Below are 18,768 nucleotides of genomic sequence, written 5' to 3' on the forward strand. Positions count from 1 at the left end.
AGTGAATGACTGTGGCAGATTACTACAACCTGAGGAGGGGAGTCAAGGGAATCCCCAATTTACATTTGGTCGCCCAGAAATTCAGGTCCCAACCTGTGACTTGTGACTGGCATTTGAGTGGGGGCAGCCCTGTGGAACTGACCAACCAGTAAACAGCATCTGATCCTAATTCTAGTTGGACAGTGTCAGAATTGAGTTGAACTATAAGGTCACCCAGTTAGTGTAGGATGGAAAATGCACTGCTGGTGGGAAGAAGTTCCTCCAGATTTTGGTGATGAGTTTTCCGTGTTGCGTGTTCACTATTATATTGACTGTACACTATTATATTGACTATAATCAGCATCATATAATACTAAATATTATGTAATCAGTATTACATTAACTCATGTTCTCGCCTCTACCCAATCCCAGGGAAAGGGAGGAAAAGGGTGGCCCACAAATGAATGAGTCAAGTCACTGCCCTCTGGTTGAAAAGGTTATAAGTGGAAGCTAACCTCTGATGCCATAATTATAAAATGCATAGCCTTATAGACAAGAGTTTTGCAATTCTCATCTTTATCTGTGTATTTTAAGCATATTTAAAACCTGTTCGATTATAAAGACAGAAATCAACATGTCACAACTAAGTTACCCATATTCAATCAACTCACCACTCACCTAAGCCAAGGTCCCCGCCTTCTTCCTTCCTGTGTGTTTTCCTCTCATTCTGTACATATCTCATCCTCACTTCTCTCTCTGGCTTTTTCTCTGTTTCCTCCCAGGTTTCTGCTCCTCATTTTGAGCCCCCCTCCTCTCCTGCTCTTTCTCCCCTTCTTCCCTCCTTTCCTTCTCTTCTGCCTGTTCTGCTCCATTCCTACACCTTCTTCCACCTTATTCCTCTCTCTGCCCAATCTTTTCATTGTTCCAATCCCAATCTCCACATATTTCTGCCTCTTTCTTCCCTCATGTGTGCTCCCCGTCTGCTCCCCCTATTAAATCCCCTCTTCCCTGTTACACCCCTTGTCCCCATTCTCTGGCACCCCCAGATCCCAAGCCTCCCCATGCTGTGGTTCTCCCTATGCTCTCCTTGTCACCAGCTGTCCCGTCTTGCTGTCCCAGCACCACACTGCTGTCTGCCCTGGCTCCAAATCCCTCCTCCTCTCCCCCACTCTGTCTGAGAAGCCTCCCCGTTTCTGCCCCTCTCCTTATCTTGCTGTCTTCATCTCTCTGGAGACGCAGCTTTTCTCTACATTTCTCCAGTTGCTCCCTGCCCCACACTTTCTCAGCTTTGTCTTTCACTCTGTGTCTGTCTGCAAATTCCCCACCCATCCTCTGCGTTGCCATCTGTTCATGGTTCTCACCCATCCTTTTCACTCCTTCTCAGTTTTTCTATTTCCTCTCTCTTTCTCCTGATCCCGTCTCTCTCCTGATCCCCTTTGGCCACATATTTACAGGGAAGGGGATGGAATAAGATGCCCACCTACTGAAAGCACAAGTTCTAGTGGAGTGGAATCTGGACAAAAGAACATTGGAGGTGAACAGACAGGCCCGAGTCACCTCCTTCAACGCTGGGTCAGAGGAAGCCATGCTTATGAGGGGGAGGCCTGCGGGGCAGAGGGCAAGGCTCAATGAGAGCAAGATGCGCAGGTGTCTCAGAGGAGGGGTGGATCTGCGGAATCCCAGGACCAGGGCGAGGACTCTTGCACTGGAGCTGCGGTGCTGCGGTGCAGACACAATGAAGGGTGAGGCTTAGGGGATCCAAAGGGTGAATGCACCTCGCGGGTGAGGACTTTACAAGGCACAGGGTGGGAAGTGAGTAAAGAGTTTTAAGCAGGAAATGGCGTGAAAGGTGTCTACATGGCCTGAAGGCAGAAATACTGCAAGCAGGACCAGCCTGTGTGGTTCAATGGGAAGTGACCCCTGACCTCTCATGGACATCTCTGAATTTACTTGGGGATAAGAGAGCCATGAGGGGATATTAAGGTCTATAGGACCCAAAGTGATGGCTCACGTCTGTAATCCCAGCACTTTGTGGGCTGTAATTCCAGTCGAAGCGGGAGGATCACTTGAGCACAGGAGTTCGAGACCAGCTCAGGCAACACAGTGAGACCCCTTCTCTACTAAATATATATATTTTAAAAATTATTTAAACGTGGTGGTACACACCAGCGGTCCCAGCTACTCAGGAGGCTGAGATGGGAGGATCACTTGAGCCCAGGAGGTCCAGGCTGCAGTGAACTACAATCACGCCACAGTACCCCAGTCTGGGCTACAGAGCCAGACCCTATCTTAATTTTTATATATATATATATATGTGTATGTATGTCTCTGAGGACTCCTGGAAATCAAGCATGGATGTGCAGGAGCCTGGGGAGCCCAAGTTTAACCTAAACAGAGGGAAACTCACGTGTGAGGCCTTCACTCCAAGTATCAGCTTCTAGAGGCTGCAGGAATCTGTAAGAAGAGCTGGGTTCCCTGCAGGCGGGGCCTGGGTGGGCGCCTCATGCAGAGGGGCCAGCAGTTGGGAGGAGCCTGAGGGATGAAGAGGGGAGGGCTTGGGGAAAGGCAGCAACACCTGTGCTTCCCTTCGTCTTGCTCCCAGGAGTCTGTTTCCAGAGCTTTGGAGGAGAGCCCTACCAGCGAGGCTGAAGCCACTCAGTGGGCTGGGAGCTAGGATCTCTCTAGGTCGTCGACGGGGCAGTGTTCGGATCCAGGAATGTTTCTGCAATACAGAACATGAAATGCAAAACTTGAGCTTAGCGGGGAGTGTACAATTTCATGCTGACCAGCAGAACCTCCTTTCCATTTCTATTCCCCACCCAGCCAGGAAGGACAGTGTCAACCTTGGTTCTGGAGCAGGGCTGAGGCCTATGATTAGTTAGGTCAATAACTTGCTTTTTAAAAAGCAGTAACTTTTTACAAATAGCAACAAATTCCATTGTTCTTCCTTTATCCCATTCCACTCTTGAGATGACACAGCCTCAAATACCTTTGAGATAAACTTTGTCATCATAATATGCTTATGTCAATAATTTCTACATATAGTGTAATTTGAAATTCACTTTACATGCATTCTGAAAGTACTTGAAAAAATAGAAGAGAAACAAAAAAGCATAGATTACAATTTTTAAATAAAAATTGTTTTCTAAGTACTTATTTTAATCTGTTGTAGAAAAAAAGCCTGTAAAATCGTCTTCAGAAAACATCTGCATTTATATTCACCTCAAGGGTAATTAATTTTGCAAGATTTTAAGCGTATTTGATAGGGTATTCCCTTTTTTTTTTTTTTTTTTGAGACGAAGTCTCTCTGTCGCCCAGGCTGGAGTGCAATGGCGCAATCTTGGCTCATTGCAACCTCCGCCTCCTGGGTTCAAGCAGTTCTCCTGTCTCAGCCTCCCAAATAACCAGGATTACAGACGCACGCCACTACACCCAGCTAATTTTTTTTGTATTTTTAGTGGAGACAGGGTTTCACATTGGCCAGGGTGGTCTCAAACGCCTGACCTCAAGTGATCTATCTGCCTTGGCCTCCCAGAGTGCTGGGATTACAGGCGTGAGTTACCATGCCCCGCTGGCTATTCTCCTTCATATGAACCCTATACAAAGTAAAACTAGATGATCAAATATTAAATGGCATCGTATCTACTAGCGAGAATTTTCTGTCAACATCTGTGAATTTACCTCTACTTTGAAGTATGTTTGCCTCTCACCTCCCTACATGTGGAAGATTTCATCAATGGAAATTTATTGAAGTGGTGATTTATTGAAAATACAATTGTTGGCCGGGCGCGGTGGCTCAAGCCTGTAATCCCAGCACTTTGGGAGGCCGAGACGGGCGGATCATGAGGTCAGGAGATCGAGACCATCCTGGATAACCCAGTGAAACCCCGTCTCTACTAAAAAATACAAAAAAAAAATTAGCCGGGCGAGGTGGCGGGCGCCTGTAGTCCCAGCTATGCGGGAGGCTGAGGCAGGAGAATGGCGTGAACCCGGGAGGCGGAGCTTGCAGTGAGCTGAGATCCGGCCACTGTACTCCAGCCTGGGCGACAGAGCCAGACTCCGTCTCAAAAAAAAAAAAAAAAAAAAAAAAAAAGAAAATACAATTGTTTAGATAGGAAAAATAGCATATTTAACAACTATATCTACACAGTTTCAAAAGATATGGTGTCTGGGATTTGGCGACTTTTGCAAGGTAGACTGCTCTGTGTTATGCAATATTGTTAAATACCTGTGTTGCCAAGAAAGCAGTTTCAGCATGGACTTCCATGATTCCAAGCAAAGAAATGATTTGATTTTGGATCTTTTCATTAAACTGAGAATAGTAGGGGTGAATCTGATTATAGGCAAAAGTCATGAATCCATTTTCTATATGCAGAGTTTAAATGCTTATACAATTTTCATTGAAGCAAAATCAACACATTCACAAGAGACTGAAAAAGGATATTTCCAGCTGGGCACGGTGGTTCATGCCTGTAATCCCAGCACTTCACTTTGGGAGGTTAAGGCAGGTGGATCACTTGAGGTCAGGAGTTCAAGACAAGCCTGGCCAACATGGTGAAACCTCGTCTCTATTAAAAATACAAAAATTAGCCAGGTGCAGTGGCAGCGCCTGTTATCCCAGCTACTAGGGAGGCTGAGGCAGGAGAATCACTTGAACCTGGGAGGCAGAGGTTGCAGCGAGCCGAGATCGTGCCTCTGCACTCCAGCCTGGGCGACAGTGCAAGACTCCATTTCAAAAAAAAAAAAAAAAATGAACAAAGAATGGTGGGGGAGGCTCAACCTTTGCTATTTGCTAGGATTACAGGGTCAAAATCAGCTTCTACATTGTCAACACATAACAAGTGAAACTCAAAAATAATGAACACACATATATTTGAAAATTGGAATATGACAAACTTTAAACTTGCCCTGGTACCTTGGCCTTTGAGAGGCACTGAATCCAGCCTGGGCAACATAGTAAGACCCCATCTATACAAAAAAATTTAGAAATTATCCAGGTGTGGTCATGTATGTCTATAGTCCCAGCTATTCAGGAGGCTGAAGTGAGTTTGAGATTGCAGTGAGCTATGATCACGACACTCCAGCCTGGGCGACAGAGCCTGTCTCAAAAAACAAAAGCAAAAAGCTTTGCAGGGCACTCAATCTTCACTGTGGGTGTACTGACTATTCCTGTCACACATAAGATACATCATTAACTGCTAAAAGAAAATTTCAGCTAATTGAAAAAATGAGATGCACCAAGTTTATTTCAAAGCCATACACATCTAAAATCCCTTACAATTGTGTAACAGATCAACAACTGAAATATAAGGAAACAAGGCATTAGTGATGCACATGCTCCAATGAGACCCTGATATCATACAAGGTAACACGCCAAACTATCATTTTATCTTCCAAAATGCATCTGAAAGCTTCTTGATCTACAACACAAAATACTCCAAGATACCAAAGGTAACCCAGAAATTTATCTCTGAGATTTCCCCTATAATTCCTCTATTTTAAGTATTCTTTATGTTTAAGGGAATGGTTGGCGACCTAAATTACCAGACACCCTTCCTCCACACACCCTGGTCCAGGGCCCTTGAAACGTCCCTGGACCTAAGCCCAGAGTTTCTCTCTTCCATCCAGAAATGGAAACGATGTTCTAATTGTTGTCACCATGAAACTGAACACAGCACAAGTAGAAATTTCACCTTCGTTTCATCCTCTAAACAGACAAATCAGGTCCTGGATTAATTAAGCAGGTCTAATTGCCAGTTCCAGGGTGAAACCACGGCCCCACAGGGACCATCCGCTGATGCCCCTGCACCCCTCCTGGTACCTTGAGCTAAAATGAGTTGTGATCCTCCTAAAGGTAGGATGCCTGTCTCCACCTGCAAACAAAATGAGTTTTTCACTTAAATCGTTTTCTTTTTTTTTAATTTTTTTTTTTTTTTTTTTTGAGACAGAGTCTCGCTCGTGGCCTAGGCTGGAGTGCAGTGGCACAATCTCGGCTCACTGCAAGCTCCGCCTCCCGGGCTCACGCCATTCTCCTGCCTCAGCCTCCCAAGTACCTGGGACTACAGGCACCGCCACCTCGCCCGGCTAGTTTTTTGTAGTTTTTTTTTAGTAGAGACGGGGTTTCCCCGTGTTAGCCAGGATGGTCTCGATCTCCTGACCTCGTGATCCGCCCGTCTCGGCCTCCCAAAGTGCTGGGATTACAGGCTTGAGCCACCGCGCCCGGCCAAATCGTTTTCAATGTAAGAGTAAATAAACCTTAGCCTTCAATTAAGCGGCCCAATACAATTCTGTTCTTTTGCCTTAAATTGTTTGAAATGTTGTATTAACTGAAAATAAGCAGGAAGCATTCCTGAACTGAAAATAAGCCGGAAGCATCCCTACTTATTAACTGAAAATAAGCAGGAAGCATCCCCGCCTAATTTCAATTAGCTGAAATTTTCTTTTAGCAGTGCAATGCTGATGATCCAGTCCTAGTGGAGAGAAAATGACGTCGGGCCCAGAGGAGTAGAGAGCCCAGACCCGCTGCTTTTCTGGCCCTGCCCGCTTCCCACAGCCTAGACCGCACCATAGCAGCTTCCACCCTCCCATCCCGCCCTCTTCCACCCCTTTCCCATTGCCCAGACCCCGCCCCGGGGAGGCTTCCACCGTTCTCACCCCGCCCCCTCCCCACTGTCCAGGCCCCGCACCCATAGTAGTTCCACCCTCCCACCCGACCCTCTTCCACCCCTTTCCCACTGCCCAGACCCCATCCCACGGTGGCTTCCACCCTGGTCCCTTGCCACTGTCCAGGTCCCGCCCCCACGGTGGCTTCTACCCTTCCCACCCCACCCCTTCCCAATGCCCAGGCCCCGCCCCCACGGCGGCTTCCACCCTCCCACCCAGCCTCCTCCCCACTGCCCAGGCCCCGCCCCACAGCATTTCCACCATACCACCCGACCCTCTTCCACTCCTTTCCCATTGCCCAGACCCCATCTCACCCTCCCTACCTGGCCTCTCGCCACTATCCAAGACCCGCCCCTCGCTGGCCACAGCCCCCACCCAGAATCCGTTTCCAGTTTTCTCACCTGCAGGAGAGCATTCAAACCTGCCTTTCAGGGCACTCCACCCCGTCCAGCCACACTAGGAATCCACCATCCCACCAGACGTTAAAATCTCCAGGCGCGCCCATGGGATTGGTAGCGAGTCCCAGGGTTCCGGTGGGAAACTCTGAGACCCGGTGGCTCTGTAACTTTTCTATGATTTGAACCCTCTGCTTGATTTGGAGACTGGACTGCTCTTTTTAATACTCCCAGTTGGTGGCTGGTGTGCTTCCCAGCTGTCTGCTGGTTTGTTCTCATGAGAGATGACTCCACAGTATCTAGTCTTTGCTTTGCATAACGGATGAGGAATACAAAATGCCTTAATCTAATGAATATATAAATTGTCTGTTTATGCACCCTGTTCAGTCGTTTATTCACTTGTCTCCCGTGGAATCCTAAGCACAATTATAAAAGAATCCCGTTACATGAGATCAGTGTCTAACAGACAAAGCCTCTGTCTCAATAACAGTAAATAATAATAGCAACATTAAATGAAATATTAGTATTGCTAAAATGGGGGTATAGTAAAAATTAAATAATAAGTAAATAATTAAAAATAAATGACATATGGCCAGGCGCGGTGACTTATGCTTGTAATCCCAGCACTTTGGGATGCTGAGGTGGGCAGATCATATGAAGTCAGGAGTTCAAGACCAGCCTGACCAACATGGTGAAACTCCATCTCTACTAAAAATACAAAAAAATGACCCAGGAGTGGTGGCTCATGTCTGTAGACCCAGCTACTCGGGAGGCTGAGGCAGGAGAATTGCTTGAACCCGGGAGACAGAGGTTGCAGTCAGCTGACATCGCACCACTGCACTCCACCCTGGGAGACAGAACGAGACTCCGTCTCAAAATGAATGAATGAATGAATGAATGAATGAATTAATATTAGGCCATTTTTATGGCCTTCACATTGGGAGACTGATGTATGCAGGGGACTTGTTTGTCCTTGGGGTGATCTTTATTGTGAGAAGAGAGCTGAGCAGGACCAGCTGAGGGGCAGAGCCAAGGACCCTTCATGGAGACACTCTGCTTGCCCAACAGGTGGAAGGGCGAGTGTAAGTTCACCCCGAAACACATCTGGCTGACTATGGGATCGTTGTCTGAGGCTGAGCAGACCCACTTGGCCAATAAAAGACCCTAAACTCTGCAAAAAGAAGAGAGACCTCTCTGTGCCCAGACCCCTACATAGAAAAAAGGTCCTGGGGTCTAAGATTTCTCACTTGCCAATGATGTTGGCTTGAATATTATTCGGACCCAAATCCTTGGGTCTTGTGTGGGACAAACTGACCGTAGACATGCAGGAAGTGAGAGTCTGAACAGGGCAGCAGAAAGGCAGGCAGAAGACTTGAGGGAGGGGAGAAAGGAGAGACACAAACAGACCAACCCCTCCTCTTCCTCAGTCACCCACCTGGGGAAACATTAGTTTCCCCTCTTGGAGAGGACAGTGGGGAAAGGGAGAAGTGTGTGCATAGGGTGAGATGTATGTTGGGCGGACAGAAAGACTCCTTTCCCTAAATGTGACCCCATTAGCTCACCCCATTCTACTGCACAAATTCCTGCGCAGAGGGGCACCCTGTGGGGATGAACACAGCTCCTCCCCGCTCCGGTTCCTGAGTCTCCCTGCCATGACCAGGGCTGTAATCCTCCAGCTCCCTTCCCAGGGCCCCGTGGACCCTCTGCACTGGAGAAAGATCCGTGTTCCACAGCCGGTCTCAAGGACCTTGCCCCTCAGCTCCCCAGCTGCCCTGTGACTCTGTGATCTTGGAATAAACAGGGAGAGGCCACTGGCCTGGCAGCAAGAATGTGGCAGCTCTATCTTCCCAAGGACAGTCCCAGTGGAAGTCTTTGGGCTGCAGCTCAGTGTGCTATTTTCGCCCTGATTCTTGGAGAAATCTTTCCCCTGCTCTGGGACCCTGACAACCACTCCCTCTTGAGTCGCACCCATAGATGCCCCCACAACAAACCCTCCCTAATGAAGGCCATCTGCGCCTGATTCTTAGGCCCCGCATTGCCCTTCTGGACCCAGATATGCTTATAAACTCCCACACTCCTCATATACTTCATAAAGATCCCACATTCCCCAGATACTTCATAAAGATCCAGAAGCCCTGTTATGAAATCTCACAAGCCCCAGACACTCATGGAATAATATACACAAACACGCCAGGGACTCGCTGACCCAGGACAACATATTTCTACTCATAGTGACTCCACCCCACAAGGAAATACCACTAAAACCTACCAATAAAACAGAGATGTCTCTCAATGCAATGCCCCAATTAGACTCCAGCACCATAAAAGGAAACACTCCAAATGATCATTTCATCCTCAGAAACGCAACTGAAAGTCTATTGACTTGCAACTGGAAATACCCCGAATGCCAAAGGCGACCCAGAAAATCATCTGCGATTCCTCCTATCTTTCCTCTATGGGTTTCAGGAGCGTTTCTGCACTTCCCAAAGCCTCCGCAGAAATCACCCTGTGGAGCGGACGCTGTGGAGCAGCTCTGGGATCCACACCCAGGCCAAGCTACCCATCCTCCTGCGGCTGAAGCTCCCTACGGGCTCAGCTTCGGCCCTGGTTCTAAGTACACTTCAGGATGTTTCTCTGCATGATGCCACGGCCTTCAGTCCTCTTCACCGTGATGAGTTTCCCAGTTAAACTCCTGGTGCAAATCTCTGTGTCAGCATCTGTTTCCCAGGTAACCTGAGCTGAGACATCAGGGCGTTACAAAATGATCCTGCAGCCCCACAACCACCCCAAAATCCACTTAGCCAGACCTAAGACTTCTTTCCAAGTGTGCCACACACCCCGTGAGCCCGCAGCCACGCATGGGCCGGGTGCATGCACATTCATCCAGCTCCTCCAGAGGCTCAGCCTCGCTTCCATGCCTCACTTGACACCTCTAAGTACTTCTTCACTTGCCCCATTTTTCTACTTCTCTTCCAGCCTGAGGAGCACACTGGATGGAAAGGCCTCTGGACACAAGCGATGTGGCAGGAATGGACACCAACGGCTATTTGCAGGACAGTGGGGCCTCGAGTGTAGATTCTAGAAGTTGGCCCTGCTGGAAGGAGTTGCCAGCGATTTGGGGACACCATGGAGTCCAGTTTAAAGGCAGGTGAAGATCAGCCGGACTGAACTGATGGAGGATGTCCAAGAAAAAGAGAGGCCCCAGATCTCATGAGGGAGGCTGCCATTGTCCCGCTGTCTCTCTACTCACAGTCACCTGCAAAATCCCCCTGCTGTTTAGGGAGTGGCTTCTTCATGGCCCATTTAGCTTCTGAACTTCTCGCTGCCCTTCCTGAAGGGAATCCAGGACCCCTGACTCTGAGGACATCACCTGCTGGAAGGCAAAGCCCCTGCCCAGGATGGCCACTGGGCCCTGGTGATGTGCAGAGTGTGGGAGACCCAGGAGCTGGAGTAAGGCAGTGGGGACGCCTCGGCACTGGCTGAGGACACAGGGTCTGCGGGGCTTTTCAGGCCTCAGTGAGGCCTTCTGCTCTTTTTCTTTTTTTTTCTTTTTTTTTTTTGAGACAGAGTCTTGCTCTGTCACCCAGGCTGGAGTGCGGTAGCGTGATCTCAGCTCACTGCAAGCTCTGCCTCCCGGGTTCACGCCATTCTCCTGCCTCAGCCTCCCGAGTAGCTGGGACTGCAGGCGTCCGCCACCACACCCGGCTAAGTTTTTGTATTTTTACTAGAGACAGGGTTTCACCGTGTCAGCCAGGACGGTCTCAATCTCTTGACTTAGTGATCCGCCCGCCTCAGCCTCTCAAAGTGCTGGGATTACAGGTGTGAGCCACCGTGCCCGGCCATGCCTTCTGCTCTTATATAGACTGGAGTAAATAGCCACAGGAGGTTTAGACCAATTACAGATGAAATTTCCAGAATATGGGACCATCCTCACTACCCGCCCTATCCTTTTGGTCTTCCCTGAGGACTCCTCAGCCCGACCCCAGCCCCAGCATCTGAATCACCACCCCGGAGGTGCTAGAGTCGTCCTGTGGCCAAGATGGAGACTGCGTCCTCCAACGGAGGGCGACACAAAACACTCAAGATAATCCACGCAGAAAAGTGTCCGATGTGGTGATGGATGCAGAGACAGTGAAACCTGAGTAACATGATAAGACAGTGATGCAGAGAAAACTTCAGATGGGGGTGCAAGGGGGCAGGAGACAGCTCTGAGGCTAGACCCGAAGGAGAAGAAAGGGACAGAGCTGTGATGATTTGGGGACATAGGGTAAGAGGAGGGGCAAACACTGAGACAGGAAGGGTTCTGATGTTTGGGAAAAGAGAAAAGCAAATGTGACTGGGGCAGAGGGAGTCGGGAGAGGAGGGCAAGCTCCCAGGAGGAGGCTGGACACTGGCAGGGGCCCTGGACACAGGGCTGTGGAGCCACAGTGAGGAGTTGGGCTTTTGTCCTGGGGAACACGGGAAGCCGGTGGAGGGTTCCCTGCCAGGGACTGACATGACTGTTTTAGATTTAGCCATAACTCTAATGCAGAGAAAGGCCTCTGAAGATGCTCTGACTCTGAGTCTATGCCCTGGCTTCCATCCTTGTGGTTTTAGTTTTGTTTTGTTTTAAATTTTAAAGGACTGAGTCCCATTTAAATTTTTAATTGCAGTGGGCACTCCCCACTTCCTAGAAGAACTGCAAAACACAGATGGACACCCAATTTTGCCAAACATTAAGGGGGTAAGTGTTGCTCAGACTGAGGTATATTACTGAGTCTCTCACCTTCATGTTGCAGGTGGGTTTACTGAGGGCTAGAGGGGGAGACGTTTCACCAAGTCATCGAAGTTCAATTAGAAGATGTATCTGACTCTACGACAGCCTCGAAGGGCCAATGGGAAACACTAGACTTTCTCACACCTCCCTGGAAAATTCCAGGCTCTTCTTTCATATACCTTGGCAAAAGAAACTTCTCCTTCACGGCTTTATCACACTGATCCCAAACATTTAATTCCTCTTTTCGAGAAACACACAACATACTTATGAAACGCAGAACTGTGAAAACATGGCTATTGGTGTTGAAAACAGTGAAAGACTGTCAGCTGTAGAAATGAACTCTCTCAGCAAATTTTTTCATGAACACATAAGCTCTGCTGGAATAAAGTTTTGAGGCAATCCGGCCCATCCTTCCACATTTACAGAAAATAGAACTGACAAAAGGGACTTGAGGGGGACATCCACTTAGTAGTTCACAGGTCACTATTTTAACAGATGACATAAGGGAAGAAAACGGACTAGTAACAAATTAGCCGGGCACAGTGGCTCATGCCTGTAATCCCAGCACTTGGGAGGCTGAGGCGGGTGGATCACGAGGTCAGGAGATTGAGATCATCCTGGCTAACATGGTGAAATCGCGTCTCTGCTAAAAATACAAAAAATGGCGATGGAGTGAGACTCCGTCTCAAAAAAAAAAAAAAAAACCAAATTAGTTAATATGTTCTCATGTTAAGGTTTAAAAAAAAAAAAAGTCATTGATATCTTTACCAAATACACGTTGACACCATCTAAAATTCCTACTGATGGCCGGCGCAGTGGCTCATGCCTGTAATCCCAGCACTTTGGGAGGGATCACTTGAGATTAGGAGTTCGAGACCAGCCTGGCCAATATAATGAAACCCTATCTCTACTAAAAATACAAAAATTAGCCAGGTGTGGTGGCAGGTGCCTGTAATTCCAGCTACTTGGGAGGCAGAGGCAGGAGAATTGCTTGAACCTGGGAGGTGGAGGTGGCAGTGAGCCAAGGTCACACCAGTGCACTCCAGCCTGGGCGACAGAGTAAGACTCCATCTCAAAATAAATAAATAAATAAGGGCCAGGCACGGTGGCTCACGCCTGTAATCCCAGAACTTTGGGAGGCCAAGACAGGTGGATCACTTGAGGTCAGGAGGTTGAGAGCAGCCTGGCCAACATGGTGAAATCCTGTCTCTACTAAAAATACAAAAAATTAGCCAGGCATGGTGGCACACACCTGTAATCCCAGCTACTCAGGAGGCTGAGGCAGGAGAATTGCTTGAACCTGGGAGACAGAGGTTGCAGTGAGCTGAGATCATGCCACTGCCCTCCAGCCCGCGTGACAGAGTGAGACTCTGTCTCAAAAATAAATAAATATGAATAAAATTACCTACTGACTACCAAAGAGTATTCCCAATATGTGATAAAGAGTAGAAAGCGTGCAGACCTCAATCTGAACTCAACACAATTAACTTCGAATGGAAACCATTTTGAATATATATATATTATTTAATATGTATATATTATTTAACTATATATGGAATTCTACAAAGGGAAAAAATTGAAAATATATCACATTTAGAAAAGAATGACATGAGCCAATATAGGATTCCACAAAAGCTTACTTCAGCAATAATTACATATAGAAAAAGAGACTGAATTAGATAAGCTTTATCTCAACCTTCAACATGAACTGTGAGATGAAAGGTAAATACAAGGCACCAGGCAGTGACAGTCAGTCACGCCTTGCCCCTCTTCACTGCCCCACACCCTACCCCATCCTAGGAAACAGGAAGAGGGAGACCCACAACCGAATGAGGCAAGTCACCGCCCAGTGGCTGAACAGCATTGGCAAATGAAAGCTAGCCTCTGATGCTATAATTATAAAATGCACAAACCTTTTACAGAGCTTTGTAATTCTCATCCCTACATGTAGAATTGAAACAGTAAGGTTACAATTTAAATGTAATACATTATAAATAGAGAAATCAAATTGTCATATCCAATCTCAACTTACCTCTCATCTGGCCCCAGGGCGCCCCTCTTTGTAACTATGTGTTCCTCTCCCCCCATTTTGTACCTCTCACTTTCACCCTGTCTCTCCACCCCTTCTTTTCCCCCTTTTATTTTCCCCCTAGAATTCTGATTTTGTGGCTCTTTTTTCTTCTGCTGTTTCTCCCTTCTTTGTTTTCCCCCCTTATATCTGTTCTACTCCATTCTTGCAATTTGTTTCAACTCTTGTGGCGCTTTCTTTCCAATCTTTTCATCGTCCCAGTCTCCAACTATTTCTGCCTCTTTCTTACCCCATCTCTGCGCCTCCTCTGCTCTCCCTGTTAAATTCCCTCTTCCCTGTTACACCCGCTTATCCTCGCTATCTGGCACTCCCAGACCGAGGCCTCCCCGTGTTGTAGTCCTCCCTCTGCTCGCCTTGTCACCGGCTGTCCCCTCCTGCTGTCCCAGCACCACGCTGCTCTGTCTGTCCTGGCTCCCAATCTCTTCGCCTCTCACTCTCTTGTCTGAGGAGGCTCCTTCTTTGCTGTCCGTCTCCTTATCTTGTGGTCCTTCATTTGTGGACATCGAGCTTTTCTCTACATTTCGCCAATTGCTTTTCTGCCCCTGCTACTTTCTTGACTGCTTCTTTCACTCTGTCTCTTTGCAAATCCCTCACCCATCCTCCACTTTGCTATCTGTTTATAGGTCTCCCTCATTTTTCTTTTTCTCTTTCTTGGTTTTTCCATCTCCTCTCAGTCGCTCTTTGTCTCTCTCCTGATTCCCTGGGGCCACACATTCACTGGAGGGTTTGGAGTAGGATGTCTGCATGTCGGAGGAGTACATTTTCCAGGGGGTGGAGCTGGGCAGGCAAAAACATGGGGTATCACAGGACAGGCCCCGGGCACCTCCCCAACAAGGGCTCAAGGGAAGCGGTGACTGCGAAGGGGAGGCCTGGGGAGCAGCAGGGCCCGGCACGAGGAGGAGGGAGGCGGGGGACGACGACGCCTTAGGACACGGGTGGGATCTGCAGGATTCCAGGATCAAGCAGAGGCGCGGCCTCCCCGGGACTGGGGCTGCGGCGCTGCGCTCCAGGGGCCGACGAGGGCGAGGCTGGGAGGCGCCCAGGGCAGGCGGTGAGGACTTTAAGCGATGCTGGGCGGGAGGAGGCGTCAGTAAAGGATTTTAAGCAGGAAAATCCTGCTTAAACGTTTAAAAAACCGGGAAAGGCCATGTTTACTTGGCCCGAGGCAGAAAGACCGGGGGCAGGGACCAGCCTCAGGGCGACTTTAACCCAAAAGGAAGCGTCTCCGTGCCCACACCGCAAGGCCTATTTACCTGAGGTGGAGGGTGCGGTGCGGAGATGTTAAGTCCGTAGCAAACCCCGGGCATCGGGTGTGCGAACGGGGGACGGCGAGGCTCAGGTTGACTCTACACAGAGGAACACTCATACGCCATGGTGTGATGCTTGCTCCGCACGATCCACTTCCGGGTCTGGGGGCAACTGCGCGGAGGGAAGCGACCCAGTGGCCTGGGGCGGGGTCCGAGGTGGGCGGAACCGGAAAAGGGCGGGGCGTTGAGAGAGCCGAGCTGGGGCTGGGGCAGGGGCCCCGGGGCAGAGACACCGGGGAAGGAACTAGGAGGAGCCACCGGGGAAGGGCGGGGAGTGGCCGAGTGGGAGGGACCCGGGGGCGGGCCGGGGAGGAGCCACCGGGGAAGGGCAGGGAGGAACCGGGGGGAGGGACCGCCTGGGAGGGTCTTGGGGGAGAGGCGGGGCGGGCCGGGCCGGGACACGCTAGGGTCTGCGATTTCGTGTGACGCCCACTGCCCAGCGCCCAGCGCCCAGAGCCTTTAGTCTGTAGTGTCATGTGGAACGGCGTAGGTGTTTCAAAAGGTTTCAAGTTAAAGGCACAGTTGTGTAGGTTATTTTGGAAACCAAACTGCTTTCCTCTTAGAATGGAAACGGTTTATGTTGAAACCATTTTTTGCTAGCGCGTTTACCCAGTAATGTTATTGACGCTGAAGCAGCCCAGGAGTCTGGGAATGTGGGTCGACACGGAGCGGTGATGGCATCCTGGAAAGTTTCTGCGATTAAAATTAAGTAACTTAAAAGCCCTGAAATTAGCAATAACTTTTAAAATATATATATAAATTGCATTGCCCTTTTTAAATACTCACTATTTTCTATTCCGTACGAGATGACAACCTCAAACGCCTATACTTTTTTTTTTGAGCTGGAGTCGCGCTCTCTCGCCCAGGATGGAGTGCAGTGGCATGCTCTCTGCTCACTGCAACCTCGGCCTCCCGGGTTCAAGCAATTCTCCTGCCTCAGCCTCCCGAGTAGCTGGGATTACAGGCGCCCTCCACCACGTCCTTTAGTAGAGATGAAGTGTCACCATGTTGCTCAGGCTGGTCTCGAACTCCTGATCTGAAGTGATCCACCCGCCTCAGCCTCCCAAAGTGCTGGGATTACAGGCGTGAGCCACCATGCCTGGCCCCAGGAACCACTTTCACCTACTGAATATGTATTAAGCCCTCTGCCACAATGAGAATATACATAATTTATCTCAGAACAATTAAGACATTTACCACTGTAAATGACAAATTCAGACTTAGAGAAGGAAAGATTTTATTCAAAAGGACTATTGCAATAGAGCGAATGTTCCAATTACAAGATCTGAAAATGTCCAAGAGACACAAACTAACAAGCATTTTTTTTTTCATATATGGAGGAGTAAACAAGGCTAGAAAGCACAAGCACAAGTTATGGGGCTGTGGATGAGCATTTGGCATGACTACAGTTATTCAGGGAAAGTTTATGTTATGTTATGTTATGTTATGTTATGTTATGTTATGTTATGTTATTTATTGGAGAGAGTCTTGCTCTGTCACCCAGACTGGAGTGCAGTGGCGTTATCTCTGTTCACTGCAACTTTTCATCTATCAGGCTCAGGCAGTCCTCCCACCTCAATCTCCCCAGTAGCTGGGACTACAGGCACACATCACCACGCCTAGTTAATTTTTGTACTTTTTTGTAGAGACGGGGGTTTTGCCATGTTGCTAAGGCTAGCCCCGAACTCTTGAGCTCAAGGGATCCCCCACACCTTGACCTCCCAAAGTGCCGGGATTACAGGCGTGAGCCACCGTGCCCGGTCTATTTATTTTTTGAGAGAGCATCTTGCTGTGTTGCCCAGGCTAGAGTGCAGTGTCAAGACCATAGCTCACTGCAGCCTTCAACTCTGGAATCAAGTGATCCTCCTACCTCAGCCTCCCAAGTAGCTGGGACTATGGGTTTGCACTACCACACTTTACTAATTTTTTTACTTTTTGCAAAGGCGGATTCTCACTATGTTGCCCAGGCAGGTCTTGAACTTCTAGCCTCAAGTGATCCTCCTGCCTCGACCTCCCCAAGTGTTGGGATTACAGGTGTGAGCCTGGCTCATCATGGAGTTCAAGACCAGTTTGGGCAACATAGCAAGACTCCCATCTCTACAGAAAATTTTTAAAAATTATCTGGGCATGGTGGCACACACCTATAGTCCCAGCTACTCAGGAAGATTGCTTGAACCCAGGAGTTCGAGGCTGCAGTGAGCTATGATCCTGACACTGCACTCCAGTCTGGGCAACAGAGTGAGAACCTGTCTCTCTTTCAAAAAAAAAAAAAAAAAAAAAAGCCTACTCTTGGGAGGGGTGTTGTTAAGGAAAAGTTGTTCCAAATTACACTGACAAATAATGGTTCAGAGGGTTGGGCATGGTGGCTCATGCCTGCAATCCCTGCACTTTGGGAGGCCGAGGTGAGCGGATATGAGGTCAGAAGTTCGAGACCAGCCTGGCCAACATGGCCAAACCGCGTCTCTACTAACAATACAAAAATTAGCCGGGCGGGGTGGTCCACGCCTGTAATCCCAGCTACTCAGGAGGCTGAGAGGCAGGAGAATTGCTTGAACCAGGGAGGCAGAGGCTGCAGTGAGCTGAGATTGTGCCACTGAACTCCAGCTTGGTTGACAGAACGAGACTCTGTCTCAAATAAATAAATAAATAATAACAAATAAATAAGGCTGTGTGCGGTGGCTCGAGCCTGTAATCCCAGCACTCTGGAAGGTTGAGGCGGGCGGATCACATGAGGTCAAGAGATCGAGACCATCCTGGTCAACATGGTGAAACCCTGTCTCTATTAAAAATACAAAAATTAGCTGGGCGTGGTGGCACATGTCTGTAGTCCCAGCTATTCGGGAGGCTGAGGCAGGAGAATTGCTTGAAACCAAGAGGCAGAGGTTGCAGTGAGCCAAGATCATGCCACTGCACTCCAGCCTGGTGACAGAGTGAGACTGCATCCCATGAATGAACAAATTAATGAATAAATGAATAGTGAATTAGTAATCAAAAACCTCAAAAAAGAAAAGTTTGTAGCTGTACACGGTGGCTCACACCTGCAATCCCAGCACTTTGGGAGACCGAGGCAGGCAGATCCCTTGAGCTCACAAGTTTGAGACCAGCATGGTCTACATGGTGAAACCCTGTCTCTACAAAAAATACAAAAATTAGCCAAGTGTGGTGGTGCGCATCTGTAGTCCCAGCTACTCGGGAAGCTGGGGTGGGAGGATCACTTGAGCCCAGGAAGTTAAGGCTGCAGTGAGCCAGGATTGCACCACTGCACTCTACTGGGCAAGAGACCAAGAGTCTGTCTCCAAAAAAAAGAAAAAAAAGACCGTTTAAAAAGTTCTGGAGTTTGTGTAGGTTTTGGAGAAACTCCTGCTGAGCCATACCCTCTGCACTAGAGAAGGAAATGTTACACTAAAACACACAAATCAATAGACATTCCCTGATACAACAGTTCCACATATCACAAATTTAAAACTATGAGTACTAAGGTGTCATCAACAAAACTGCTGATTAAATAAAAAGCCAAGTTCATTTATAATACATGGAAATGTACTAGACAAAATTAGCAGTGCTGGAGCGACCTCAGCA

General features: G+C 48.5%; 1 protein-coding gene across 18 annotated transcripts in view; it reads right to left on the reverse strand.

Moving 5' to 3' along the window:
- ZNF160 (zinc finger protein 160) overlaps positions 1-15,293 on the reverse strand; it is a 35,591-nt gene extending 20,298 nt beyond the window's left edge. For 7 of the 18 annotated variants that reach the window (XM_077981246.1, XM_077981236.1, XM_077981247.1 and 4 more), the window contains exons 1-3: positions 15,136-15,293; positions 2,617-2,701; positions 2,387-2,511 (exon numbers count right to left, since the gene is read on the reverse strand). Coding sequence is in view for 1 of the 18 variants with exons in the window: in XM_077981230.1 (XP_077837356.1) it covers positions 2,617-2,701; positions 15,136-15,189 (139 nt within the window). In the remaining 17 variants the exon portion in view is untranslated. Of the gene's footprint in view, positions 1-1,459; positions 1,584-2,386; positions 2,702-5,800; positions 5,853-15,135 lie in introns of all 18 variants that reach the window. The other 11 variants (XM_077981230.1, XM_077981240.1, XM_077981245.1 and 8 more) reach the window with 8 other exon arrangements.
- Positions 15,294-18,768: the final 3,475 nt, after the last annotated feature.

The sequence above is a fragment of the Macaca mulatta genome, chromosome 19 (genome assembly GCF_049350105.2).
Source record: "Macaca mulatta isolate MMU2019108-1 chromosome 19, T2T-MMU8v2.0, whole genome shotgun sequence".
Taxonomy (NCBI): Eukaryota; Metazoa; Chordata; class Mammalia; order Primates; family Cercopithecidae; genus Macaca; species Macaca mulatta.